Source organism: Camelina sativa, chromosome 14 (assembly GCF_030686135.1).
Source record: "Camelina sativa cultivar CO46 ecotype springtype chromosome 14, ASM3068613v1".
NCBI lineage: Eukaryota > Viridiplantae > Streptophyta > Magnoliopsida > Brassicales > Brassicaceae > Camelina > Camelina sativa.
In genome coordinates, this window is record NC_141893.1 from 14,668,024 (window position 1) to 14,692,575 (window position 24,552).

At 36.4% G+C, this 24,552-nt stretch overlaps 4 protein-coding genes and 2 pseudogenes across 4 annotated transcripts; 3 read left to right on the forward strand and 3 right to left on the reverse strand.

The window, feature by feature from the left end:
• Nucleotides 1-4,515: 4,515 nt before the first annotated feature.
• On the reverse strand, nucleotides 4,516-5,280 carry LOC147928221 (secreted RxLR effector protein 161 pseudogene; annotated as a pseudogene).
• A 2,565-nt stretch (nucleotides 5,281-7,845) lies between these two features.
• LOC147928222 (uncharacterized) lies at nucleotides 7,846-8,487 on the reverse strand. Its single transcript, XM_087486064.1, has one exon. It carries the CDS (start codon nucleotides 8,485-8,487, stop codon nucleotides 7,846-7,848), a length of 642 nt encoding a protein of 213 aa, XP_087342190.1.
• A 1,120-nt stretch (nucleotides 8,488-9,607) lies between these two features.
• Nucleotides 9,608-11,688, forward strand: LOC104743653 (primase homolog protein). The gene is made up of 9 exons (XM_010464707.2): nucleotides 9,608-9,800; nucleotides 9,972-10,025; nucleotides 10,111-10,194; nucleotides 10,394-10,477; nucleotides 10,589-10,663; nucleotides 10,767-10,883; nucleotides 10,985-11,032; nucleotides 11,115-11,264; nucleotides 11,358-11,688. The coding sequence occupies exons 3-9, from the start codon at nucleotides 10,171-10,173 to the stop codon at nucleotides 11,427-11,429; spliced, it is 570 nt and encodes a 189-aa protein (XP_010463009.2). The 5' UTR covers nucleotides 9,608-9,800; nucleotides 9,972-10,025; nucleotides 10,111-10,170; the 3' UTR covers nucleotides 11,430-11,688.
• A 212-nt stretch (nucleotides 11,689-11,900) lies between these two features.
• Nucleotides 11,901-13,091, reverse strand: LOC104743654 (transcription factor bHLH52-like; annotated as a pseudogene).
• Nucleotides 13,092-14,411: 1,320 nt separating this feature from the next.
• Nucleotides 14,412-19,182, forward strand: LOC104741673 (primase-helicase Twinkle, chloroplastic/mitochondrial). The gene is made up of 19 exons (XM_010462573.3): nucleotides 14,412-14,872; nucleotides 15,104-15,237; nucleotides 15,403-15,458; nucleotides 15,544-15,601; nucleotides 15,694-15,786; nucleotides 15,918-16,001; nucleotides 16,171-16,251; nucleotides 16,359-16,424; nucleotides 16,512-16,625; nucleotides 16,720-16,767; nucleotides 16,841-16,987; nucleotides 17,082-17,264; nucleotides 17,348-17,479; nucleotides 17,562-17,623; nucleotides 17,760-17,843; nucleotides 17,972-18,103; nucleotides 18,188-18,419; nucleotides 18,513-18,580; nucleotides 18,788-19,182. Exons 1-19 carry the CDS (start codon nucleotides 14,578-14,580, stop codon nucleotides 18,849-18,851), a joined length of 2,133 nt encoding a protein of 710 aa, XP_010460875.1. The 5' UTR covers nucleotides 14,412-14,577; the 3' UTR covers nucleotides 18,852-19,182.
• A 1,337-nt stretch (nucleotides 19,183-20,519) lies between these two features.
• Nucleotides 20,520-23,175, forward strand: LOC104741675 (patellin-4-like). Its single transcript, XM_010462574.2, has 4 exons — nucleotides 20,520-20,761; nucleotides 21,197-22,282; nucleotides 22,372-22,635; nucleotides 22,729-23,175. The coding sequence occupies exons 2-4, from the start codon at nucleotides 21,206-21,208 to the stop codon at nucleotides 22,984-22,986; spliced, it is 1,599 nt and encodes a 532-aa protein (XP_010460876.1). The 5' UTR covers nucleotides 20,520-20,761; nucleotides 21,197-21,205; the 3' UTR covers nucleotides 22,987-23,175.
• The last annotated feature ends 1,377 nt before the right edge of the window (nucleotides 23,176-24,552 follow it).

The window sequence follows — 24,552 nt, forward strand, 5'->3', positions numbered from 1 at the left end:
GATGGGAGCAGGAGAAGTGGGGCTAAGGAATATATTGTGGATGGGACACAAAGTGAATAAGTTCGTTCATCTACAGTTCAATCACCAAACGCATCCAATAACCCATACCAAAGCTACCAAGCTAGGCATATATATCGAATTATCTTGATTATAAGATCAAATTTTAAATAAATCTAAAACTTTAAATCATCTGCTATAAATTTATTTATTATTTGTTTTTTTTTTAATGGTTAAGAGGTTCAAGACTGTAGGTCCAAACATCATATGGCAAAGCCTAGACCATGTAATATGATTCCAGGTGGACTATAGAGGATTAGAGGGATTACTTATTTCAACAACCAATTTTAGTTCACTTTATATTCTATAAGTTTATATAATTTTTTTTTTTAAATGGTCAGTTTTTATGATTAATTGCGTTACCAATCTTCTACTAAATTCATTTTATAACCTTTTGAAATTTATTGTCAGGTCGTCATTGTGTTTAGTTTTTTTTTTATGTTCATAATAAGATCCCACATTATACAGAATACAGTATCTTCTTTATGATGTGTTTTTTTTAGGATGTTGCTATATATGTACGAGACGAGCCTAATATTAATTGGAGTTTGGGGGTGATGAATTTTTTGGATCTATATATGTAAAATATGTAAGAATAATTTCTCAATCAGACAATGCATGTGGGCGATCTTGAAAGGCAGGGAGAAAAGCCCTAGTTTCACGGCTTTCTTAATGGGGAATTTAATTTAGAATCCCATTCTAATTATATTATATTCCGAAAAGGCCAAGAGCTTAATTAATATACATACAAATGTTGTCTTTAATTCGTCGTTTTATGATATTATTCTTATATATACTTTGCTGAAACTGTCACACCTCTGTATGCACACTGTTTATTTTTAAGATATCAACGGTTAATAACATGTCGCAGAATTTTGTTTGTTTTATGATTTTTTTTTCAATTATACATCATTCTTCATTGATGTATTTTTTTGTTTTTATGATTTCTTGCAGCAAAAATTGTTTTATAGAAGAAAATATATAATATTTGAAAATACAAGTATAAAAATATTTTTTATGATGGTTTTACAAACATGCTGTAAAATTTCGCAACATGTTATCATTACAGTGTTTTTGTAAATCCATCAAATTACAATCACCAATTATTTTCTTACATGAATATACAAACTACAAAGGACATAATTCCTCTTTTCTGAAATTTTTACCATTAGTATGTAACTATTAGATTGAGAATTATTTTTTGAATGAATAATATGTAACTCACAGATCTTTTCATTGTTAAATTATTTTCGTATATATATCATAGTATATTTCATGTATGCAAAGTACATGATCAGATTCATTATCCCTCAATTTTTGTTTGGTAATTCATATGAGTTACGTTATTGGATAGGTTTGACATGAGAAATGTCATGGATCTGTTATTTCTCCCGTGTCATTTGGATTCAAATGTTCTACTCTTCTCTTATGTTGTTTGGTTAAATAAAGTGGGGAAAAAAAAAGAAGAAGCAATCACAACAGCACGTTTCACATACGCGTATTAATTTTAAATCATACATATATATATATATATACACTATTTAATTATAACTGAATTATATGAAATGATCCATGAGAGTGTCAGAGACTCAGAGCAGCCTTTATCAATATGTTGTCCCGCGTTATTTACGCGATCGATCTAACTGATGTGTGTATGTCAACTTTAATTCCATCTTTGTCTTTTTTCTCGTACCAATTTTCTAAAATTGAAATCCATGTAGCAAATTTTTGTATTTACCGATATTTACAAGAGTAATATAGGGTATTTAGTGACTTTACGTTCTAACTTCGTAACAAAAATGAAGAAAAATAGTGGTAGCACTGTAGCAGTTAGTTGTCGAATTGTCATTTCCAAAACTAATTTGAATTAAGGATAGATAAAGTGCCTTAATAGCTATACTAGCATATGTCAATGTACTAAGTCGTGGCCACCAAAGTATATAGTATTATTTTTTGTCAGCCAATAATTTTAAGAAACATTTTGGAGATTAATAAATAAAAATAACAGAATAAAGAAGAAAAAAAGGTAATGAGTACTAACAATTTTGATATGGGATTTTGAGAATATAATGGAAATAGTGACTCTAGGTCAAGTCAAATCGTCCATCTAGTCTGATTGATAGAAAGAAAACTTCATCACAACTCTTTGTTTCCTAAATAAATTGTTTTGATTTGACCAGAGGGGGAAAAGAATAGTCTTTACATTTTATTGCCAACTATCTATTATTATTTACTTTTAGGAAAATAGTTTCTTATTTATAAAAAGTATAATTTTTTGAAAATAAAGGTTTCTGAAATCTTTATATTTTCTGGCATGATTAATATTGAAGAAATTTATAAATATATTGTAACTTTAAGTACTTATATAGTTTTCAAAAAATTGTTTTTGTGCTCACGATATGTTTCCTCTCTAGTATTTCCCTATTTATCACACTTTGTATGAACTTTTCTTGAATTTGTTTTCTTCTCAGTAAAATTAAATTATATCTTCTTCTTTTTTTGCAATCTGTTACTTCATTATCAAAGATATTTGATTTTTAATTTTATTACAAATTTACAAAAATGATATATTAGACCATTTTTCAATGAAAATGTATTTAGTTATTTGTGTTGATAAATTTCTAACTATGAGACTACAACAATGATAGTTTTCAAATTTTATAAATGTCTTTTAGTTATTTCTTCAATTTACTGAAAAATAGGTTAACAAAAAATAATTAAGATCATTTCCATTTTTACTTTCTTGATTTTTATGCATTATCTTTTTCCATTATATCTTACAGGATAGGCTTCAGGACCAACAAACAAAATAGAAAAATTCGCAATTAGCCCTTTGCATAATGGCGTTATATATCGACCGTGAAGGTGATCAGGGATAATGAACTCATTGGACACAAAGAAGTTTTTTCATCTGGAAACCGCTCATGGTATAAACACTCGAAGTAGGAAGAGTACAGATTGACAAGTCGACATTTCCATTATAATGTATTTTTCTAGTTGAAAGAGAATGACTTGTAAATTTTGGACAATCTATCATTTTCTAAAGTTTATATGTTATTTTTGATGAACATATTCTTATTTCGTTTAATACACCCTTTATGTTATACATTATATTTTTTATAAATCATATTATACATCATATTTTTCTAAATCATATTCTTTTTCTTGAAATTGAAGAGAATCATATTTTTAAATCACATTTTACACATTATATTTTTTTATAAATATTTTTTAAAATAATATTTTTATACATTATGTTTTTCTATAAAACATACTTTTAAAGATCATATTTTTATATATTATATTTTTATTATATTTTTATAAATTATATATATATATATATTTCAAAATTTCTTTTTTTTTATATATATTTCAGATTTCATTTTTCTAAAAATAAAACTTAACTAAAATAAAAATTTGGGTTTTTGATCTTTCTACATAAATTTTGTGTCAATCTAGTAATGAGATACTATAGTATGTCAATAGACCCAAATTTGGGACCACCAGAACTAATTAATTTAAATCACACTTTATATCTTTCACAGATGGCGTCTATTTCTTATCTCCAATAGAGTCTATCTATGAGTCTCTGAAAAATGCAGAGGATATTTCTCAAACTCATTGAGGGTGAAGTATGAACCAGAACTGAATTGGCTTTTTGGTTTGGAATTTGCAAGTGAAGTTTGAGTTTGGGTGTCAGATCGGACAGTTTGTTCCCAACACACCATCTTGCTATGAGTTCTTCCTTTTTTTAATCCCATTCCTAAACCATAAAGATTGAAACAGATCAAAATGTCCATCGAGAAATGATCCATAAGTACATCTCTAGAAAACAGTTTGATATGTGAATAAGTGAAAACTATTGTACCTTGGGATAGAGGGGTCTTAGTACCTCTTATGATGGAGAGCCAATAAATGTACTCTATACAAATCTATGATGAACAAAATCATGTCTATCGATTCCACCCCTGAACGCTTGTTGATGAGGCCCATATAAAGCAAGCAGAAATATTAATTGAATTCTAAGCAGAAGGAATCCTGAAGACAATTACGAAGCTATATTTCAAATAAATGAAGGAGAATCTAAGAATCTCGCGGATGAGTATGATAAATTGGATGTTTGGTTTCGGGTTTGACATTTGTGTTGTTTGCATCATGTAAGCAGAGAACTGACTGTGCAAACTCAAGGACAGAAATTTTCATCTCGTGGATGTGAAAACTAAACTGAAAGTGATACTTCATTAAGTTAACAACGATGGCTTAAATAGCCTTACAGGAAGCAAATAACAACGATAGCAAGCTAGAAAATAGGAAACAGACTCCACTAACTCAATCTTCACGACTCCACTACTAAGCTCACGACTTCACTACTAAACTCCTTAAGACTCGGACTCAACGACTTGTTCAACAACCAATTCAAACTCCAACATACCCTCCCTTAAGCTAATTCTCCACAATTCAGCTTACTTCAGACATGTTGACCATTCCAAGCAATGCACGTAACTTTTCGAACTGTTCCAGCTTCAACGGTTTTGTAAAGATGTCTGCAACCTGATCTTTTGTTGGACAGTGGAGAAGCTTAACAACTCCATCGTTTACCAGCTCTCTGGGATAATGAAACCTCACATCAATGTGTTTGCTTTTCCCGTGAAAGACTGGATGCTTAGACAACTGAATTGTAGAACTGTAATCACACATAATCACAGTCTCCTCATCTTCTGCAAAACCAACTTTCTCAAGCACCCTCCGAAGCCAAACACACTGACAAACACATGCCGCAACAGCTATGTACTCAGCCTCGGTAGTGGAAAGCGCCAACACAGATTGTTTCTTTGATAACCAAGAGACTGCTCCCAATGCCAACATGAACACAAAACCCGAAGTGCTTTTCCGATCATCTAGATCCCCTGCATTGTCACTGTCGGTGTATCCCACAAGCTTCATGATACCTTCTCCTCTTTTGTAAAACATTCCCAACTCTGTAGTTCCTTTCAAGTAACGCAGAATCCTTTTTGCTGCAAGCCAATGAGAAACTCTCGGACTGGCCATGAATCTGCTGATCAAGCAAACTGCAAACATCAAATCTGGCCTTGTTACCGTAAGATACATGAGACTGCCGACGAGTTGCTTGTACAAGGTTTCATCGACTCTCTCACCACCTTGGTCCTTATGAAGCTTCGTTCCTGGTACAATTGGGTTCTTCACATAATTACTGTCCTCCATAGTATCAGTACTTCTCTAGCATATGAAAATACCATCTTCACACTGTTTCACCTCCACTCCAAGGAAGTGCTTCATTTTCCCCAAGTCAGACATCTCAAATTCCAGCATCTTAGAGGTCTTAAACTCATCACAAAACCCTCTATCGTTCCCAGTAAAGATCAAATCATCAACGTAAAGACTAACGATTATGAACTTACCCTCCTTTGATTTTGTGAACAACGTGTGCTCACTTGGACATCTCTCAAAGTTTTCTCGCAAGAAATAGGCTTCAATCCCGTTGTACTAAGCTCGTGGTGCTTGTTTGAGACCGTACAACGCCTTTTTCAACTTGTAAACTTTTCATTCTTCTCCCTCTTTGATGAATCCTTTAGGCTGGTTGACATACACCTCTTCTTTGAGTTCACCATGTAAAAATGCACTCTTTACATCAAGTTGGAACACTTCCCAACCTGAATTAGCTGCTACTGCCAGAATTGTTCGAATCGTATCTAACCTTGCCAATGGTGCAAACACCTCTGTGTAGTCAATACCATAGCTCTGTGCATAGCCTTTAGCCACCAATCTGGCTTTATACTTCTCTACCTCTCCATATTCATTCAGCTTGGTTTTGTAAACCCACTTAACCCCAACTAGTTTCACCCCTACAGGTAACACCATGAGCTCCCAAGTCTGATTTTTTTTTGATCGATTCTATCTCGGTCATCATTGCTTCTCTCCAAATTTTCTGTTTGTCAGCATCTTCAAACCGAATCGTATCATCCTCTGCAGCCTTCAACATCATCATTTAGGCTTCCAGGTCTTCTTCTTCTGCATCAATTGCACTGCCTCCGACTTCATAATCTGCTAGACAGGTTGGTGTTCTTCTCTCCCGCATACTGGCTCGAACAGTTGGTTGTGGAGTTGGCTGCAGACTGGCTTGTGCAACTGGTGATGCAGCAATTGGACTAGCTCTATCAACTCCATTCACTTCTTCTTCTTGTTGATCTGTTTCATCTTCACACTCTAAAGTGTCTTTTGTAGCCTCCTCTTGAGATATATTCCACTCCCAGCCTTTTTCTTCCTCAAAGATAACATATTTACTCACCATAATCTTCTTAGTAACCGGATCATACAATTTCCATGCCTTTGACTCATCACTAACTCCCAGAAAGACACATTTCTTACTCTTGTCATCCAGTTTGCTCCGTCTCTGATCTGGCACATGTACATGTGCAATGCATCCAAAAACTCGGAAATAGTCTACTCGTGGTTTTGTCCCACTCCATGCTTCCTCCGGAGTTATGTCATCGAGTGCAGCAGTTGGACTGTGATTTTGGATGTGTACACTCCACCTTACAGCTTCTGACTTGAACTGTTTCGAAACTTCTCTCTCACTCAACAATGAGCGTATTGCATTCATGATTGTTCTGTTCTTCCTCTCCTCTACACCGTTTTGTTGAGGCATGTAGGCAGCAGTTAACTGTCTATTCATGCCTTGTGTCTTACAAAAACCTGCAAATTCAATCAAATTGAACTATCCACAACGATCAGTTCTCAAACCAGCCACAACTGCTCCAATCTCTTTCTCCACACTGACTTTAAAATTCTTAAACACCGTAAACGCTTCTGATTTCTCAAGTAAGAAGTAAATCCAAGTTTTACGTGAGAAAACATCAATAAAACTTAGAATATACCGCTTATCACTGTCTGAGGCTGGTGTGATAGGACCGCAAATGTCTGAGTGTATGAGCTGAAATGGTTTTGACGCTCTCCAGAGACTCTTCTTTGGCAGTGTACTTCGATGTTGCTTCCCAACAATGCAGGTTTGACATTTCTCCTTAGTAGTCTTCGAGGGAGGGAGACCAACCACCATGTTCTTATGAGTAAGCATCTTGATACCATCATGATTAAGATGCCCAAACCTATAATACCATAAGTGAGCCTCTTTCTCCATTACCTCCTCAACTTGCAGACACATGGAGTTCTTTGTTGCTTTGGCTACGAGAAGGTAGAACATCCTATTTCCACTCATGCTTGTCTGCATAATTATTCCTTTATCGGGATGGTATACTTTGCAGGCTCCATCTTGAATGAGAATTGCCAAACCCTTTTCTTGAAGTTGGCCCATGCTTAGAAGGTTATTTCTAAGCTCAGGTACATAATAGACATCAGATATAATCTGAGTAAAGCCATTAACTTGCACTCTTACGCTCCCTTTTGCCACCACCGACAGCGTCATGTCATTCCCAAGCTTCACAGTTTTGTTAAGATCACTTTCGAGGTTGCAAAACCACTCCTTGTTCCCCGTCATGTGGTTGCTGCAACCTGAATCAAGGAACCACACGTCTTCACGATTGGTTTTGTTCGACTCCACATAAGCCATTAGTAACACCTCTTCATCTGCTTCTAGCTCTGCGTAATTCACCTTTTTCTCCCATTCTGGACATTCATACTGAAAATGTCCAAGCTTATGACATTTAAAGCACTCCACCAATGCCTTATTCATGAAAGCTCTTCCGCGTCCTCTGCCACGACCTCCCCTGATACCTCCACGACCTCTTCCGGTCCTCTCGTCATAGGAGACTTTCAGGCCTGCTCTTCTTCATGTTTTCCCCAGATTCGTCCTTCATGAACCAACAAACTCTCGTGCAGTTCATCAACACTCAATGTGCCCAAATCATTTGACTCCTCAATTGAGCAAACCACATAGTTGAATTTTGGGATTAGAGATTTGAGTATCTTGCTCACAATGGTACTCTGCTCCATGATCTCTCCATTGCTTTTCATCTTGTTCACCACCGTTAGTGTTCTTCCGAGAAAACTATCAACTTTTTCTCCCTCTTTCATGGAAAAAAGCTCAAAGTCCTTTCTTAAGGCCTGAAGTTGTGCTCTCCTAACCTTGGTGGACCCTTGATACTTCTTTCTCATTGACTCCCAAATCGCTCTAGAGGTGCTCTTGTCAAGAATTGTTTCCAGGATTTCCCTATCGATGGCTTGAAACAGAAAGTTCTTGACCTTCAAATCCTTCAGCTTGGCCTCATCAACCACTTTTCTCTGTGCTTCACGAGTTGGTGTTGTTCCAACGCTTGCCATCGGGATTCCATCCTCCACCAGACTCCATAGTTCTCTGCTCCTGAGAAAGTTCTCCATCGTCATCGACCAGAAATCATAGTAACCATCAAATCTGGGAATCGCCGGCTGCACAAACTTCTCGGATGATGTCAACATCTCTCTGTTTTCTTTCTCTCTTTTTTCTTTCTCTTTTCTCTAAATCACTCTCTCACGCAACTACTCTCTTTCACAATGCTCTGATACCAAATGTGAAAACTAAACTGAAAGTGATACTTCATTAAGTTAACAACGATTGCTTAAATAGCCTTATATGAAGCAAATAACAACGATAGCAAGCTAGAAAATAGGAAACAGACTCCACTAACTCAATCTTCACGACTCCACTACTAAGCTCACGACTTCACTACTAAACTTCTTAAGACTCAGACTCAACGACTTGTTTAACAACCAATTCAAACTCCAACAGTGGAAATGGATTTTTGGTTTTTTCACAGGTACGCTTGCTGCAGGAACAAGAACTCCAAGAAGATAGGAATTAAGCTGGGCAAAAACACAAGACTTCTCAATCACTTTTCAATCACCAAAACTTCCAGGAACAAGAACTCCAAGAAGAACTCCATGGCTTCATTGGGATTGCGGCAGGTAATCCGTTCATTGTATGTAACTCTATCACGGGGAAATTCACTTACTTACCAGGGCTACGCACATCCTTTGGGATACGTTCCTGTTGATGATCAGTTCAAAACATTAGACAGAGCAACATGATTTTCTAGTGCACGAGGTTATAACATTTGAGGAGGAGAATTTTCATGGAGATAAGAATCCAATGATTGTGTGTTTTGATGTTAGACATGAGAGGGTTGTGTGTTGGGAGAGTGAATCAATATGGATATATAGAACAGAAAAGCAAATTAGCTTCCATTGCAAGACACCCTTTTGCTGATTTCCACAGTTTTGATTTATGGATACTAGAAGATGTGGATAAACATGATTAGTGCAAGTAAACATTTAAAGCTTTCCTTCTCTTATTAGGAGTAAACCCAAATTATTATTATTATTATTATTAATGTTCTATAAATCTCTTCCATAAGCACCCAAAATTTTTCCTTTAATCTCACTAAATTAATCACAAAGTAACTTTTCCTTCTTCTTAAAATAAAAAAAAAATCTACAATTTCACCAAATTATTTTAAAAAAAACTCACTTAAATCTCACAAACATCTAAAATTTCCTAAATTCCATAAAACTCTCTAAAATTCCTTGATTAATAATTACCAATTTGATGAGGACACAAAGAACAAAATAAAAAGGAAATATTGTCATATAAATACAGGTGTATAGTTTCCCAAAGCAACCCTAAACAGAGATACTGAAATTCTCTGCATCTCCTCCCATCACCAAATTGAAGATCTAAAACTATTAAGAACACCTAATCTCAAATTCACATTCTAAAACTATGAGTTCATCAGGTACGCTTTCGTTATCAGAGAGCTTCAACTACTTTCTTTTTTGCCGTATTCTTCTGTTGCCTCCTCCTAATTAAAGAAATTGTTTTCATGTTTTGCGAATTTGCCGGGGGGGTTTTGTTTACTTCTTGCGATTGACTCGGTTAATTGGTATCTGCCGATCCAATTGCCAAGGTTGAAGAAAAAGTTACGGTGGAGAGTTTAGACCTAAAACCGCTCTGTGATGAGGTTTGTTGTCTTCTTTTGAGAATTCTTCATTTATTTTGTAGTTATAATAATATGAGTTTTGATTAATTTCTTCAATATGCTTCAGGTTAAAGAGTATTTCGCTGGAAGGTCGATTTCAGAGAAAACACTCGAGAGAAATCGGGTTATGCAGAAAATCATAGGTGGTGAGGTACGTACGTACCCTTACGATCTTATTCTTCCCAAAGGTCGTTAGATTGACTTGGCACTCATTGCAATTAGTTAGATTTTTGTCTTAAGGAGCATATATGATTGGTTCTGGTCCCGTAACGTGTGTGTCTAGCTAGGGCGTACTCTGTTATTATATATTTACTTTCTTTCTTACCTCTAATTTCTTGCTACGTTGGCAGATTGTGATTGCTTATACGTATTGGGAAAGAGAGGAGCTTGTGACTTGCAAGTACCGGTGGTATCTAACTAGGAAGTTCAGTCAGGTTCACGTCACACAAATTCTTTTCTCTTAATATATTAGCTAGCAATAGCATTACATGCATATGAACAACTCTCACATGCTTTCTTTTTTTACTTTTTTGACTTTACTTCAGGAAAGGAAAACACGGGCAGCACGGAGGATCTTGTATGGGGTTAATGACATAGAACAAGCATCTGAAATCATTATAGTATGTCTTTTCTGCCGTACGATTTATCTCCTTTATATATATATACATGATGATCATATGATCGATCGACGAACTTAACTGTGAAATTTTGAATATTATATAGGTTGAAGGGGAACCAGATAAACTTGCAATGGAAGAGGCTGGTTTTCTCAATTGTGTCTCTGTTCCTGATGGAGCTCCAGATTCTGTTTCTTCAAAGCCAGTCCCACCTGAATCCAAGGTTTGCCTTGGTCTTGTTCTAAGTTTCATTCTTTTTTTTTCTTTTCTTTCCATTCTCTCTTATTTGGTTCCTTAATCATTTTACTGTTTCTGTGATGCTAGGACAAGAGCTTTAAGTATCTATGGAATTGCAATGACTGTTTGAAAAAGGTTTGTGATAATTTTGTTTTTTCTGGTTTGATGTGATATTATTGGTATATACATACATCTCAAATGATTTCTCTATTCGTAGGCGTCTCGGATTGTTATTGCTACTGATGGAGATGTAGCTGGTCACTGTCTGGCCGAAGAACTTGCGCGGCGTTTGAGGAAAGAAAGATGTTGGCGTGTCAAGTGGCCGAAGAAAAGTGATGAGGATAAACATTTCAAAGATGCAAACGAGGTCAGATTATATTTTATGAAATTGCTTTTCGTGGTTACTTTTGTTTAAATGACCAAACAATGAGTTTTTTTCTTGGATGATTTGTTTTATCAGGTGCTTATGTATATGGGACCTCATGTACTCAAGGAAGCTGTTCTAAATGCTGAGCCATACCCTATTCCATAGAAGGATTTGAAGAGACATGATGCCTTCTAATCATAGAATACATGGACAAAAGTACGGTGTTTTCAACGGGGTGTAAGAGTTGAAGTCATGCACTTCATTTCTTTAACAATGGGACGGCAGTACACCGAACCTTTAAGATAGATATTAGTGGCAGCGCACATTCTATAAACCAATGTGATAACTGACAATGGTATATAGTAATTTTTGTTTGTTTAAATATGAAATTTAGATTATAATCGAGAAGTTATATAGTTGTTTCCCCGCTGGTACACTAAAACACCAAAACTATAAAAGCTGGACATCTTAGTCCGTAAAGACCAAAACTGTAAAATTTGGTTTCAAACCGTTAATTTTTTTCACATATCAAAATCAAGAGGGATGAGTGATATGATGTGTGAGTCACAGTAAAGTCTTTGTGGATTTGATATAACATAACACTTTTGGATAAAAGCAAACGGATTTACATTAGTTAAGAGGACGACAATTAACCAATGGTTAAGCTCTACCGCTAATGTAGAAACTACTTCAAGAAACAAATTAGAAACAGACACAACCAGGCAAGTTAAGAATTTGGACATTCGAGCCTCTGGATAAAATCTCGAAGCTAGTTCATCAGATCTGTTCACAACAACTTATTTAGGTCTCGAGAAATCCTAGGGTTTCTCAAGATGCATTCTTTGGCTTTTAGGACTTGAACCATTTCCCTTGGAACCACACACACTTCTTCTGTCGATAGCTATTCTTGAATTTCTTGAGAAGCAAGCAAAAACTGCATTTCTCTTCCCACCTTTGAACTCTCCCGAGTCTGCAAAATTATAACAAATGTTGCATAAGTTATAAAATTGATAGATTCGGTGGAGATTAATTTGGATTCATGGTTTATCTTTATACCTGCATATTGGTCTGGTTTAGTTGAAGAATCTCAATTTGAGCCTGCAAGAACTTGACATATTTAGCTGCGGCGTGGAACATTTCGGCAGTGTTGTGTTTCTGGCTTCCAGGGATTAGTTTTCCGAGCTCATGAGTCTTCTCTGTGATTCTTCTTCTCCTCTTTCTTGCTGCGATGCTCTGAGCAGAAAGCTCCGGTTTCTTGGTATCACCTTTGTCACTCCACCCCACTTTGAATGCCGGAGAGAAGTCAGGAACAAGAAACTCGGAAAAGTTTGAAGTCTCGGTGATGTAGGAATCCAAGATATTAGGATTAGGCGGAAACAAAGGTTCGTTAGTGTTGAAATGGAAGCTGGAGTTAATGAGCTTTTGGTGTTTTGGCGTGGGGAAGAAGGCATCTAAGTCCTGTGACTCGTTGAAGACTTCGGTTTTAGGACTAGGGAGAAAGATGTCTTGTGGAGGAAGAAACGGCTCGTAAAAGTGACTGAACTCGCAGAGAGGCGGTGAAAGAGCTTCTTCGAGATGCAATGGCTGATGCAGTTGATGTTGCGGCTGTGCTTGAAAGAAGAAGGTATCTGTTTCAGGGACAAAACAATCCTGAAGCTGGATTATATCTGAGGTGGGGGAGAAGTAGCTTAAGCAATCCATTAGAGACGAAAGGGATGATGAATATGGTGTTTTAGCAAATAAAGAATGTGAAGCAATCAGGAGCAGTTACTGATGGGGAAGTTTTGGATAAATGAGTAATTAAGAAGACTTAATTAGCTTTAACTAATTAAGCTTAGTGTAGTAAACGCAGAAAACAAAGGAAAGGGACAAGAGAAGATATATGATATGAGAGGATCAAAGATTCTGTCTTTTGTTTTCTTGAAGTGAAGTAAGACTTGAGGTTGTAATTAGTTTGTAACTACACTGACTTAACCGTCACGGAAATATATAAATGAGAGAGAGAGAAGTTAAGGTTTTGGCGAAGATTAAGGAGGGGTTATAGTGGGTTTAGAATTAGCGTAACCACCTCCTTAGTATTAGGCCTTGTTTTTTTTTCTAAATTGTTTTCTTAAACACTCAATTCAAGAAATTATTATATTGTAGGATTTAGGAGTAACCGCTGTAATTACACTTGCGGCCCTAGTTATATAAACTCGAAACTTTGAAGCCTATCTTACCAACCAGTCTACTCAGCTCATACAATTTAAAATTCGTTCAAACAACTTTCTACGAAAGCATACACCACAAAACACATTTGGTTCATTCTCATAACTTATATATAATAGCTTAAATTCACAAAAACATATTTTAAAATTAATTCGTTCAGCAACATTTAAATGTTATATTTTGTATATAGTGCTATTTTTATCTTCTAAAACTAGTGAAAAATAAGCTGTTGGTTATGTTAATTTTATATAGTGAAAATCACTAAATAGATGTCTAGTAAAAGAGAGAAAATGATTGACTTTTTAGGCTTTTATTCACTTTGGCAATATTGGGTCTAGCCGGACTAATTCGATGGATGAACAAATCTCTTCATTTTATCAACCCATTACTTAAAAGAAAAGAAAAAACAACTCAAGCCAAAACCCAAAATACGATGTGGTCTTGCGCAACTCAGTTGTTCTACCAAAATTGAAATCTCATTTTATGCTTTAGCATGTCACCAATTAGTCTATCTTCACTGAATTAATTTGTGTTTCCGACGATAATTTTTTTTTTAATAAATGATACTAATTTATTATTGTGATCTCTAAAGCAATTAAGAAAAGTAAATTGAGATATATTTATCGTATTATTTTAGCGTTTTTTATATTTTCCGGTGGTGCGATTGACTCGGTAAAAGCGCGAGCTACGTTTTTAGCGGCTAAAGTTGAGATTGGTAAGTTCCACGTTGCTGCCTCTTTGACTTTGCCGCCAAGTATCTATAACCCCACTAATTACACATGGGCCAGGCCCAAACTTTAACACGCGCTCCCTTTTTCCACGTGTCACACTCGCTTTGACTTTGTCGCCAAGTCTTTTTTTTTTCATTAAAATGGGTCGAAATAAATGCAACAGGCTTGAAGTAACAATTAATGGGCCTTTTTAATAGAAAGCCCATTTACATCAAAAGAGAGCAGAAATCAAAATCTTCTTCTTCTCTTCTTCTACCTCCTCCATATGACACAGAGACAGAGGAGGGAAAGAAGCAGAAGAAGAACCCCTAAAACCCTTGAGGCAACCACTATGAATAGCTGAAGATTTTTTTTCACTCAATCAATACTTCGAGATGCGATTTTTGCTTCGTCTACCACAAGCCCACCTGCGGAAACTCTCTTGCTCGATGTCTGTACTCATGGGTTCCAAGCAATTCCTCGAGTTTTGCCTTCTTCCTTCTTTTGCCGTATCCTCTTCTTCTTCTTCTTCGCCTTCTCCTTCTTATTCTCCTGGTAGGCAACTCTCTTCCGTCTCTAGACGAATTCGTCCGGTTTTGGCCTCGAGACCCGTGTCCAAAAACAGCCCTTTTCACCAAAGGACCAATGGTTTATCATCTTACACTTCAATCTCCAGAGTCCCAACTCCTGGTATGTGTTGCTCTCTTCCGATTTCTGTATGTCTTTGGAATTATGGACATTTGAGGTTTCATTTTAAGCCGTATAGGATTCTGGTTCTGTTCTTATTGCTCCCCTTTTGCAGTTTCATGCTTCTTGTAATTGAGTCCTCTTGTGTTTCCATGTGTATGCAATTTAGTTTATTAGCTGCTTGCAATACAATACAACAAGCTCTAATAATCCCAGCATTTTTCTGCTTTGTAGTTGATCCTGAAGAAGAAGCAGACAAGAGGGGTGTTTCATCTAAATTAGTTACTTTGAGGCGTAAATTGGCGGAACAAGGAATTGATGCTCAAAACTGTCCTCCAGGACAATATAGTGGCTTGATATGTCCAACGGTATCCCTTTTAGAGTCTTTCTCATATCCCTATTTTATTAGTCATAAATTGAGTACTATGTGAATGTTGCCTTTCATAGATGTTTGCTCTTTCTTGTTGGATTCTTGTTGAGTATTTGAAAAAAAGGCTAATTTAGATTGTCGACTGTTGTTGTGGGTACATCAGTGTGGAGGTGGAGACTCTTTAGAGAAAAGCTTGTCACTTTTCATTGCCTCGGATGGGTATGCTATCTTGATATCTCATAAAATAAGTTTTTGGGTTTTGAACTTGCTTTGCATGAGACTGTAGTTAATCATGACTTTGTAGATCGTCAGCTACATGGAACTGCTTTCGGGGGAAATGTGGGTTAAAAGGGGGAGTAAAGGTGAGCTGCGATGGTTAAGTATATAAGTACGACCAACATTTTATAAAGTAATAATTGATTATTTTTTAACTTATCCTCATTCCTGTTTGCAGGCGGATGGTAGGTTGCCATTTGCTGAGCCAAAAGAGAAGGTTGAAAAAAAAGTTACGGTGGAGAGTTTAGAGCTCGAACCTCTCTGTGATGAGGTGCTTGTCTTCTTTTACATGCCTCTTTTGACATGCTTATTCTTATTCTTTCTTCTGTGTCTACTGAACTCTTCGTTTCCTTGTTGTTATATGAGTTTGATTTTATTATTGTATTCTTGGTTATGCTTCAGATTCAGGAGTATTTCGCTGCAAGAGCGATTTCAGGGAAAACGCTTGAGAGAAATCGGGTTATGCAGAAAAGAATAGGTGATCAGGTACCTTACGAGTATTCTTCTGAATGGTTATTTTTCAAGATTTATTTCTGTCTTAGGATTTTAAAGGAGCTGTTACATTCTTATCTTATGGAGCATGCTTGGTTCTGGTCTTGTGTGTCTGAATCTGTTGTTTCGTACCTCTAATTTCCTGCTAAATTTGATGCGGCAGATTGTGATTGCTTTTACGTATTGGCAAAGAGGGGAGCTTGTGAGTTGCAAGTACCGGTATCTAACTAAGAAGTTCTTTCAGGTTCACGTCAGACAAATTCCCTTCTCAATAGCATACATGAAAAACTCTCTTGAGCTTGCTGATTACGACTGTTCTCTTACATGCTTTTTTCTTTGACTTTCTTTCAGGAAAGGGATACACGGAGGATCTTTTATGGGCTTGATGACATAGAAAAAGCATCTGAAATCATTATAGTATGTATGCAGTTATCTCCTTTAATGATCATATGAACTGTGAACTGAAGAGCAGTATTTAATTTTTTGGGCAAAATTAAACTTTAGGTTGAAGGGGAAATAGATAAACTTGCAATGGAAGAGGCTGGTTTTCGCAATTGCGTGTCGGTTCCTGATGGAGCTCCAGCGTCGGTTTCTTCAAAAGAAACCCCACCTGAAAAGGTTTGCCTGGTCTTCTAGGTTTCATACTTTACATCTCTTTTAAACATTCTCTCTTATTTGATTCCTTAAGCATTTTACTGTTCTGTGAAGTTAGGACACGAAGTATAAGTTCCTATGGAATTGCAATGACTATCTAAAAAAGGTATGTGATAACTGATTATTTAGTTTTATGTGTGACTGTTTGAATGCTAATCTTAAGTTTTTTTTATTCGTAGGCGTCTCGAATTGTTATTGCTACTGATGGAGATGGACCTGGTCAAGCTCTGGGGGAAGAACTTGCACGGCGTTTGGGGAAAGAAAGATGTTGGCGTGTCATATGGCCGAAGAAAAATGAGGAGGAACATTTTAAAGATGCAAACGAGGTCAGATAGATTTATGTAAATTTTATGAATTTGCCTTTGTGGCTACTTTGGTTTAAATGACCACAATGATTCCTTACCTGGATGATTTTCGTAGCTGCTAATGTCTGAGGGACCTCATTTAGTCAAGGAAGCTATTCTAAATGCTGAGCCATACCCTATTCAAGGATTATTCGCTTTCAAAGATTTCTTTGATGAAATTGATGCATTCTATCATCGAACACATGGATACGAGTATGGTGTTTCAACGGGGTGGAAAACTTTGGACAACTTCTATAGTGTAAGCTTTGAAGTCATGTTATTTATTTGATATTGTTGTAGGCTCATCAACTAATGTTATATATTAAATTTGCTCTTGATCAGGTTGTGCCAGGAGAGTTGACTGTTGTTACAGGGGTTCCTAATTCTGGAAAGAGTGAATGGATTGATGCTCTGTTATGCAATCTTAATCATAGTGTTGGCTGGAAATTTGCTCTCTGTTCAATGGAGAATAAGGTGTGTTTCTGACCTTTTCCTTGAATGGGAAAACTGCTTTATAGTAGCTTTACCTGATTGTTCTTGTTCGCGCTGCTTCCAGGTACGAGATCATGGCAGGAAACTTTTGGAAAAACATGTACAGAAACCATTCTTTGATGCAAAGTAAGCCTCTTTTCTTTGAAAAGACCCACATAATCTGATTGAAGCCAAGAACTGCTGCTCTTGTAATGTCTGAACTTGTACTTGACTTTGTTCTTTCTTGAAAGTGGTGTGTATGTTTCTCCTTTTTTCTCAACAGTTATGGAAGAGCTGTCCAACGGATGAACGTTGAGGAGTTGGAGGAAGGGAAAGAGTGGTTGAATGACACCTTCTCTCTCATAAGGTAAAATATCCAGCTTTAATTGAACTCGACACTCCGCTGGTACAAATAACTACCTAAAGACGTGGAAGTTGCATAACTTGGACATGATATGGTAATATTTTGGTGTTTGGGTTCTCATGACTAATCAGATGTGAGATGGATTCACTTCCAAATATTGAATGGGTTCTGGAACGTGCAAAAGCGGCTGTTCTTCGTTATGGGATTCGAGGACTTGTTATAGATCCTTACAATGAGCTCGACCATCAACGTACTACACGCCAGTGAGTGATGAAAATGTTTTCACTTCAATTGGTTTTACATTCTTTCCTTTCTGAAACATGATAGAATTATATTTGTTTTGATAGGACGGAGACAGAGTATGTTAGCCAGATGCTTACAAAGATCAAACGCTTTTCCCAACACCACTCCTGCCATGTCTGGTTTGTCGCTCATCCAAAACAGTTGCAACAATGGGATGGCAGTGCACCGAACCTTTACGATATTAGTGGCAGCGCACATTTTATAAACAAATGTGACAATGGTATAGTAATTCACAGAAACCGCGATGAAAAAGCTGGACCTCTTGATCTAGTGCAAGTGGGTACCAATCCCTTCATCTTCATCTGTAATGTATATCAATATATTGCCTTCTAATTGTGTTAAGTTCCTAACTGTTTGTTGTATGTTCAGATATGTGTGAGGAAAGTACGAAACAAGGTTGCAGGACAAATTGGTGATGCGTACTTGTGTTATGATAGGTACATAAGCTTTTCAACTATCTTGTTATTTCTACATAATCTAACTTAACGGACTGAACAGGATTGTATGCTACTTTGGCACTGAAAACTAGCTGAAGTTATTCCAAAGTACTCAAAGTTTAGATTAAAGAACTGAGTGCTTCACGCCGTAGAGAATTTTTGCCAAACCTTTGTAATGAATTTGTAATAAAATTCTTTTTTCGACAGGGCAACTGGTTTGTATTCGGATTCTCCAGAGACGCCAGAGATGAGATTAAACAAGCGGCACTGATCAGTTTAAAGGACATCAAACACGTTGGACATAGCGTATCGATAACATGTATCACCTAAATTTGTATTCCTCTTGGTTTATCATTGATGAGGAAAAGGATCTTTTCGTGCGAGGATTCTCTTACCCCTTTGTTTTTTAAACAGACTGTCTCGGTTAAAAAGACAAGATTCTCTCTCTATGTAATGAGTATCGTCGTGCTACTGCTCCCTCTCTCTCTCTTGTGTCTGGTTTGGTGGGTCTGATCCAAAATGTGACTCAACTCGATTTTGTTTGTAGAGCTCTGTGATCTTTTTGTGCTCTGTCTCATTCTATAATTTGGTCTGTTTCTCTCTGTCTCTGTCTCCTCCTTTAGTTGCGGCTGATTTGGCGGGGTGAATTAGCTTAGCTGTAAACGGTTTGACTTCAACTACCTCTCTGTTATTGTTCCGCAAACCTCTTTGCAAATTGCTTCAATTATTTCAATTGTTTAGCCCTACTTCTTTGTGTTTTGTCAATCTAATTGATATTATGAGTATATAACTATATATTATGAAAGTAGATAGAATCAGTTGCGGCGGTGCACTATAAATGTCATCATATAATCATTGCGACGTCGTAAATGAATATAGGAATATAGGTGGAGATTTGGAAATATTTTATTCGCGTCAAAGGGTATGTCTTGGACCAAGATTATTGATAATATCTCTAATGTAGTAGAATATTCAATTAGTGATCTGTCTAATTGTAAGCGCATTTTCATTATCAGCAAAACAAAACAAATGACCTTTAGAGAAGCTTATTTGTGGTATTCTTAAATTAGAGATAAGTTCATGATTTGTTGTTCCAGTCCGGAGAAGTCGAACTTACAGCAATATTAACAAGTTAATTTAGAAATTTAGAGACTAATTTTCAGATCACCTAAATAATCTGATTTACATGGACACATTTTGATTACACTGTATTTATACGAAGCTCATTCATAAGGAAACTGCAGCTCATTAATAAAATAAAATAAAAATAAAAAGATGATTAGTGTCTTTAAATTAGCTTTGTTGGCAAACTGGGTTGTCAACAGCTAAACACACAATCTTTACTTGCCCAATAAAGGAGAACGTATAATACTGAAATCTTGAATTTTAAGGTCGACTAAAATAAGAGTCAGAGTTGGACAAAAATAAAGAACCGTTACAAAGGAAAAGATTCTTCTCCACTAGCAGCACATTATACATGGTACTTTCTAATTATATATAAAAAAACTGACTTAATTTAGAATCAAGTGTTTAACTCTGTAAAATTAGAAAGGAAACAAAACACTTAAAAAAAATTCACGAACACACAAACAAAAAACAAAGCAAAAGCGACTTTGGTTTGTGAACGAAACATGTAACACATCCGTCCGTTGCGCCGAACATACTCTGTCGAGTACCACACGTGGCGTCCTCTCGTTGGATAAATAGATCAGCGTTAGACGACCGTTGAGAAGAACATGAGAAGCGAGACCCGTGGGGACCCCTCCTCCCGCAAAGATACAGTATATATCTTTTGTTAAAAAAAAAAAAAAAAAAAGAAATTTGCCAGGCTGGCGTATCTGTGCCAGGGTGGATAATCCAACGGTTGTGGTTGGCTCCTTCAGTTTCTTTACTGGTGGGGTCCATATCATGTGACCGTTGCTAAGAGTCGGTGGGGTCTACTCACCTCAACACCCCCCTAGGGTTTTTTGTTAAATTTTCTTTCTTGGTGCTTGGCTGCCTAAATAAATCTCTTCTCTCTCTTTTATAAAAAAACCTCACAACCTTTTTATTTCCTCTGCAGCCCGAAAAAAAAAAAAAAAAAAAAAAAACAAGAAGAAGAAGAAGAGAGAAAGAGAGATATTCAGAAGGAAGAAACTTTTTTATTCTAGAATCAGAGAAAGTCGTATCATCTTCTTTTAGGTCGGTACCTCTCTTTCCCTTGTATTTAGAAGAAGCAGTTTAAATTCGAGTCTTAGTTTCTCGATTTTTTCCTTTAATCGAAACACACAGAAAGTTTCTTGAGCTAGGTTTCTTATTTTTGGGGGTAAGCAAAATAGAAAGTTTCAATCTTTTTTTCCCTGCAATCTATTTTGGTTAGTTCCTGAGTCGAAATTGAGAAACTAGGATTCCTTTTTGTTTTTGTTGCTTGTGTTTGATAATTTGTCAGAGTTTTTAGCGAGAATCATGTTTTTGATTTTAGATCTCTTACAAAATTCGTAAAGAAGAAGAATAAGCTAGGTTTCTTTTTTAGATCTCAACTAAATCAAGAAAGTGAATTGGTATATTTAGGGTTGTTTACTACCTCTGTTTGATTTTTTATAATTTGTCGACTAAGATATTTGTTTAAATCTACAGGGTTTTAAGATGACTGCTGAAGTTAAGGTTGAGGAGAAGCAGGTGGAGTCTGAGGTTGTTATTACTCCTGCTGTTGTTCCTGAGGAGACTACTGTGAAATCTGTTGTTGTGGGGGAGGAAGAAGAAGTCAAAGCTGTGGAAGAAGATGAGAGCAGCAAGCCTAAGGGTGTTGAGAAGAGTGCCTCGTTCAAAGAAGAGAGTGATTTCTTTGCTGATTTGAAAGATTCTGAGAAGAAGGCTCTGGGTGATCTCAAGTTGAAGCTTGAGGAAGCTATTGTTGATAACACTCTCTTCAAGACCAAGAAGAAGGAGACCTCTCCTGTCAAGGAGATGAAGGAAGAGGCCGTGAAACCTGAGGTAGAGAAGAAGAAGGAAGAAGAAGCAGAGGACAAGGTTGAAGAAGAGAAGAAATCTGAGGCTGTTGTTGTTGCAGAGGAGATAACCACCCCCAAGGAAGAAGTGAAGACTGCTGAAACTAAGGAAGAAGTGAAAGCTGAAGAAGAGAAGAAAACAGAAGATGTTGTAGTTACAGAAGAAGTGAAAGCTGAGACTGTCGAGGAGGAGGAAGCAGATGAGTCTGTGGATAAGGACATCGAGTTGTGGGGAGTGCCATTGCTTCCAAGCAAAGGAGCTGAAGCCACTGACGTGATCCTCTTGAAGTTCTTGAGAGCAAGAGACTTCAAAGTCAACGAAGCCTTTGAGATGCTGAAGAAAACCCTTAAATGGAGGAAGCAACACAAGATTGATTCCATCCTTGGAGAAGACTTTGGGGAGGAACTTGCCTCTGCGTCTTACATGAACGGTGTTGACCGAGAGTCCCACCCTGTTTGCTACAATGTCCACAGCGAGGAGCTTTACCAGACGTTTGGGGCAGAGAAGAACAGAGAGAAGTTTCTGAGGTGGAGGTTTCAGCTCATGGAGAAGGGTATCCAGCAGCTTAATCTGAAACCAGGAGGTGTTACTTCTCTTCTCCAGATCCATGATCTCAAAAACGCTCCTGGAGTGTCAAGAAAAGATCTTTGGGTTGGAATCAAGAACGTCATCGTAACTCTGCAGGACAACTATCCAGAGTTCGTGTCTAGAAACGTGAGTTCTATCAATCCATCCTCATTTTGGGATTCATTGGTTTGGTCTATTGACTTTGTCTAATCGTTGTTTGTTTTGTTATATTGCAGATATTCATAAATGTTCCGTTCTGGTTCTACGCCATCAATGCTGTCCTCTCGCCATTCTTAACACAACGAACCAAGAGCAAGTTTGTTGTGGCTCGTCCAGCTAAGGTCACAGAGACTCTTCTCAAGTATATCCCAGCTGAGGAGCTTCCAGTTCAGTACGGTGGGTTCAAAAGAGATGACGAGACCGCATTCTCCAATGAAGCTGTCACTGAAGTTGTTGTTAAGCCTGGATCATCTGAAACCATTGAAATCCTCGCTCCCGAGGTAAAACATAATCTAGAAACCAAACCTTATCTTTTTTAAAGAAGTTGTTTGTCGATCATGTCTTTTCTTATAATGGCTTTTGTGGTTTCATAGACTGAAGGTACATTGGTATGGGACATAGCGGTTTTGGGATGGGAAGTGAACTACAAGGAAGAGTTTGTGCCGACCGCTGAAGGAGCTTACACGGTAATTGTCCAAAAGGTGAAGAAGATTGGAGCAAATGAAGAAGCGATCAGGAACAGTTTCAAGAACAGTCAGGCTGGGAAGATTGTTCTCACCGTCGACAATGTCTCCAACAAGAAGAAGAGAGTTCTGTACAGGTACAGAATCAAGACTGAAACCTCTTCCTGAAGACTGAAGTAGAGGCTCTTCTTCAACCTATAAGCAGTCTCTGGATATATAATATTCTTTTTCTAAATTCAAAGTTTGGTGTTATTATTATTTATTTTTGAGTGATATGTGCGAGAAAGAGAGATACTGCCATTGTTTCATTGAAAATTCAATCTTTTGTTATGAGATTTTTATTCTCTTCCGTTTCAATTTGATTTATTTATTTATTTTGATTAATATTGTATGAATCATAAATAAATATGTTCGTCAATTCAAAGTGAGTAATTTAAATGGACTGAGTAATCTTAAAAGTGGCCCAATGGCCCTGCATATAGGGCCAACCACTAACCGCCGTTGCATATTTTATTACTGTGTTTGGTCACACACATTATTGTAAATATTGTGAAATTATGTCATCGTTGTGATATTATTGTATAATATTTAATCGACGAATTTTTCTATCGAATTATAGAGTTTTCGTCTTTCTTATCGTTGATGTTTCTTAGATAACTTCAAAAATAGATAATATTATCTGAATACAACAAATTTATAACAAAAAAGAAGAGAGATATCAAACACGTATGAATCTCTCGGCACATAAGTCATCACTGGATTAATTAAGAGTATATATACTAGATAACCTGAAATTAAGAAAAATAGATAAAATAACTATGATCCATGTGTGTATGTCTGTTATGTACTTTGAAATTACATAGTTTTCCCTCTTTTTTTTCTTTCTTCTCTCCTCTGTGTTCAATTCTCCTAACGGCGATCACCATCTTCTTTATTTTTATGTTTTTAATGGCGACCATCACCATCACCATCATCACCACCACCAAATCTTTTATTTTTATTGTATCTTTTTGGATCTCCTCTTTATTTTTTCCACTACCCCTTCATCAGATCTCTTTTACCATTGGATCTCTTTTTCTAATCTCTCACTCTTCTCTTGTTGATCTCTCCTTCTTTATCTTAATTTTTTCCTATTGGTTTGGCACCCCTTATCGGTGCTTGCTTCTCCCCCCTCCCCTCTGGTCGGATATCTCTGCAACGCCGGCATGACATATGAGATTAAGGAAAAATCATACTATTTATATTTACTTCAAATAATTATACTATTTTATTAATATCACATGCTATTTACAAAAAAAATCATATAATTTTAAACTGCTGCATGTTTTTATATTTACTTCAAGTGATTATACTAATTTATTAATATCACATGCTATTTACAAGAAAAATTTATGTAATTTTAAGTTGCTGCATGTTTTTTTTCTCGCCGTAAATTTTTCAAAGAGGTTAGTCTAGTCTTTATCCTCCTCCTACCCCACCTGAGAAAACGTTATTTCCTAACTATTTCTGCCAAAACGTTATTCTCTCTATTTTTTTTTCTACCATGGTTATCTACCAAAGTTGCTCATTAATTAACCATATATCCGAAAAAAGATTCAACAAAGAAAAATATGACATGTATTGGATGATATAACATTTGGCTGTTCTCTAAAAATTTACGTACGTTGATCGAATAAAACAGTGGTTGAAATGTCTCGTTTAGTACATCTAAAACAGGAAAGGTTTGACAATTAA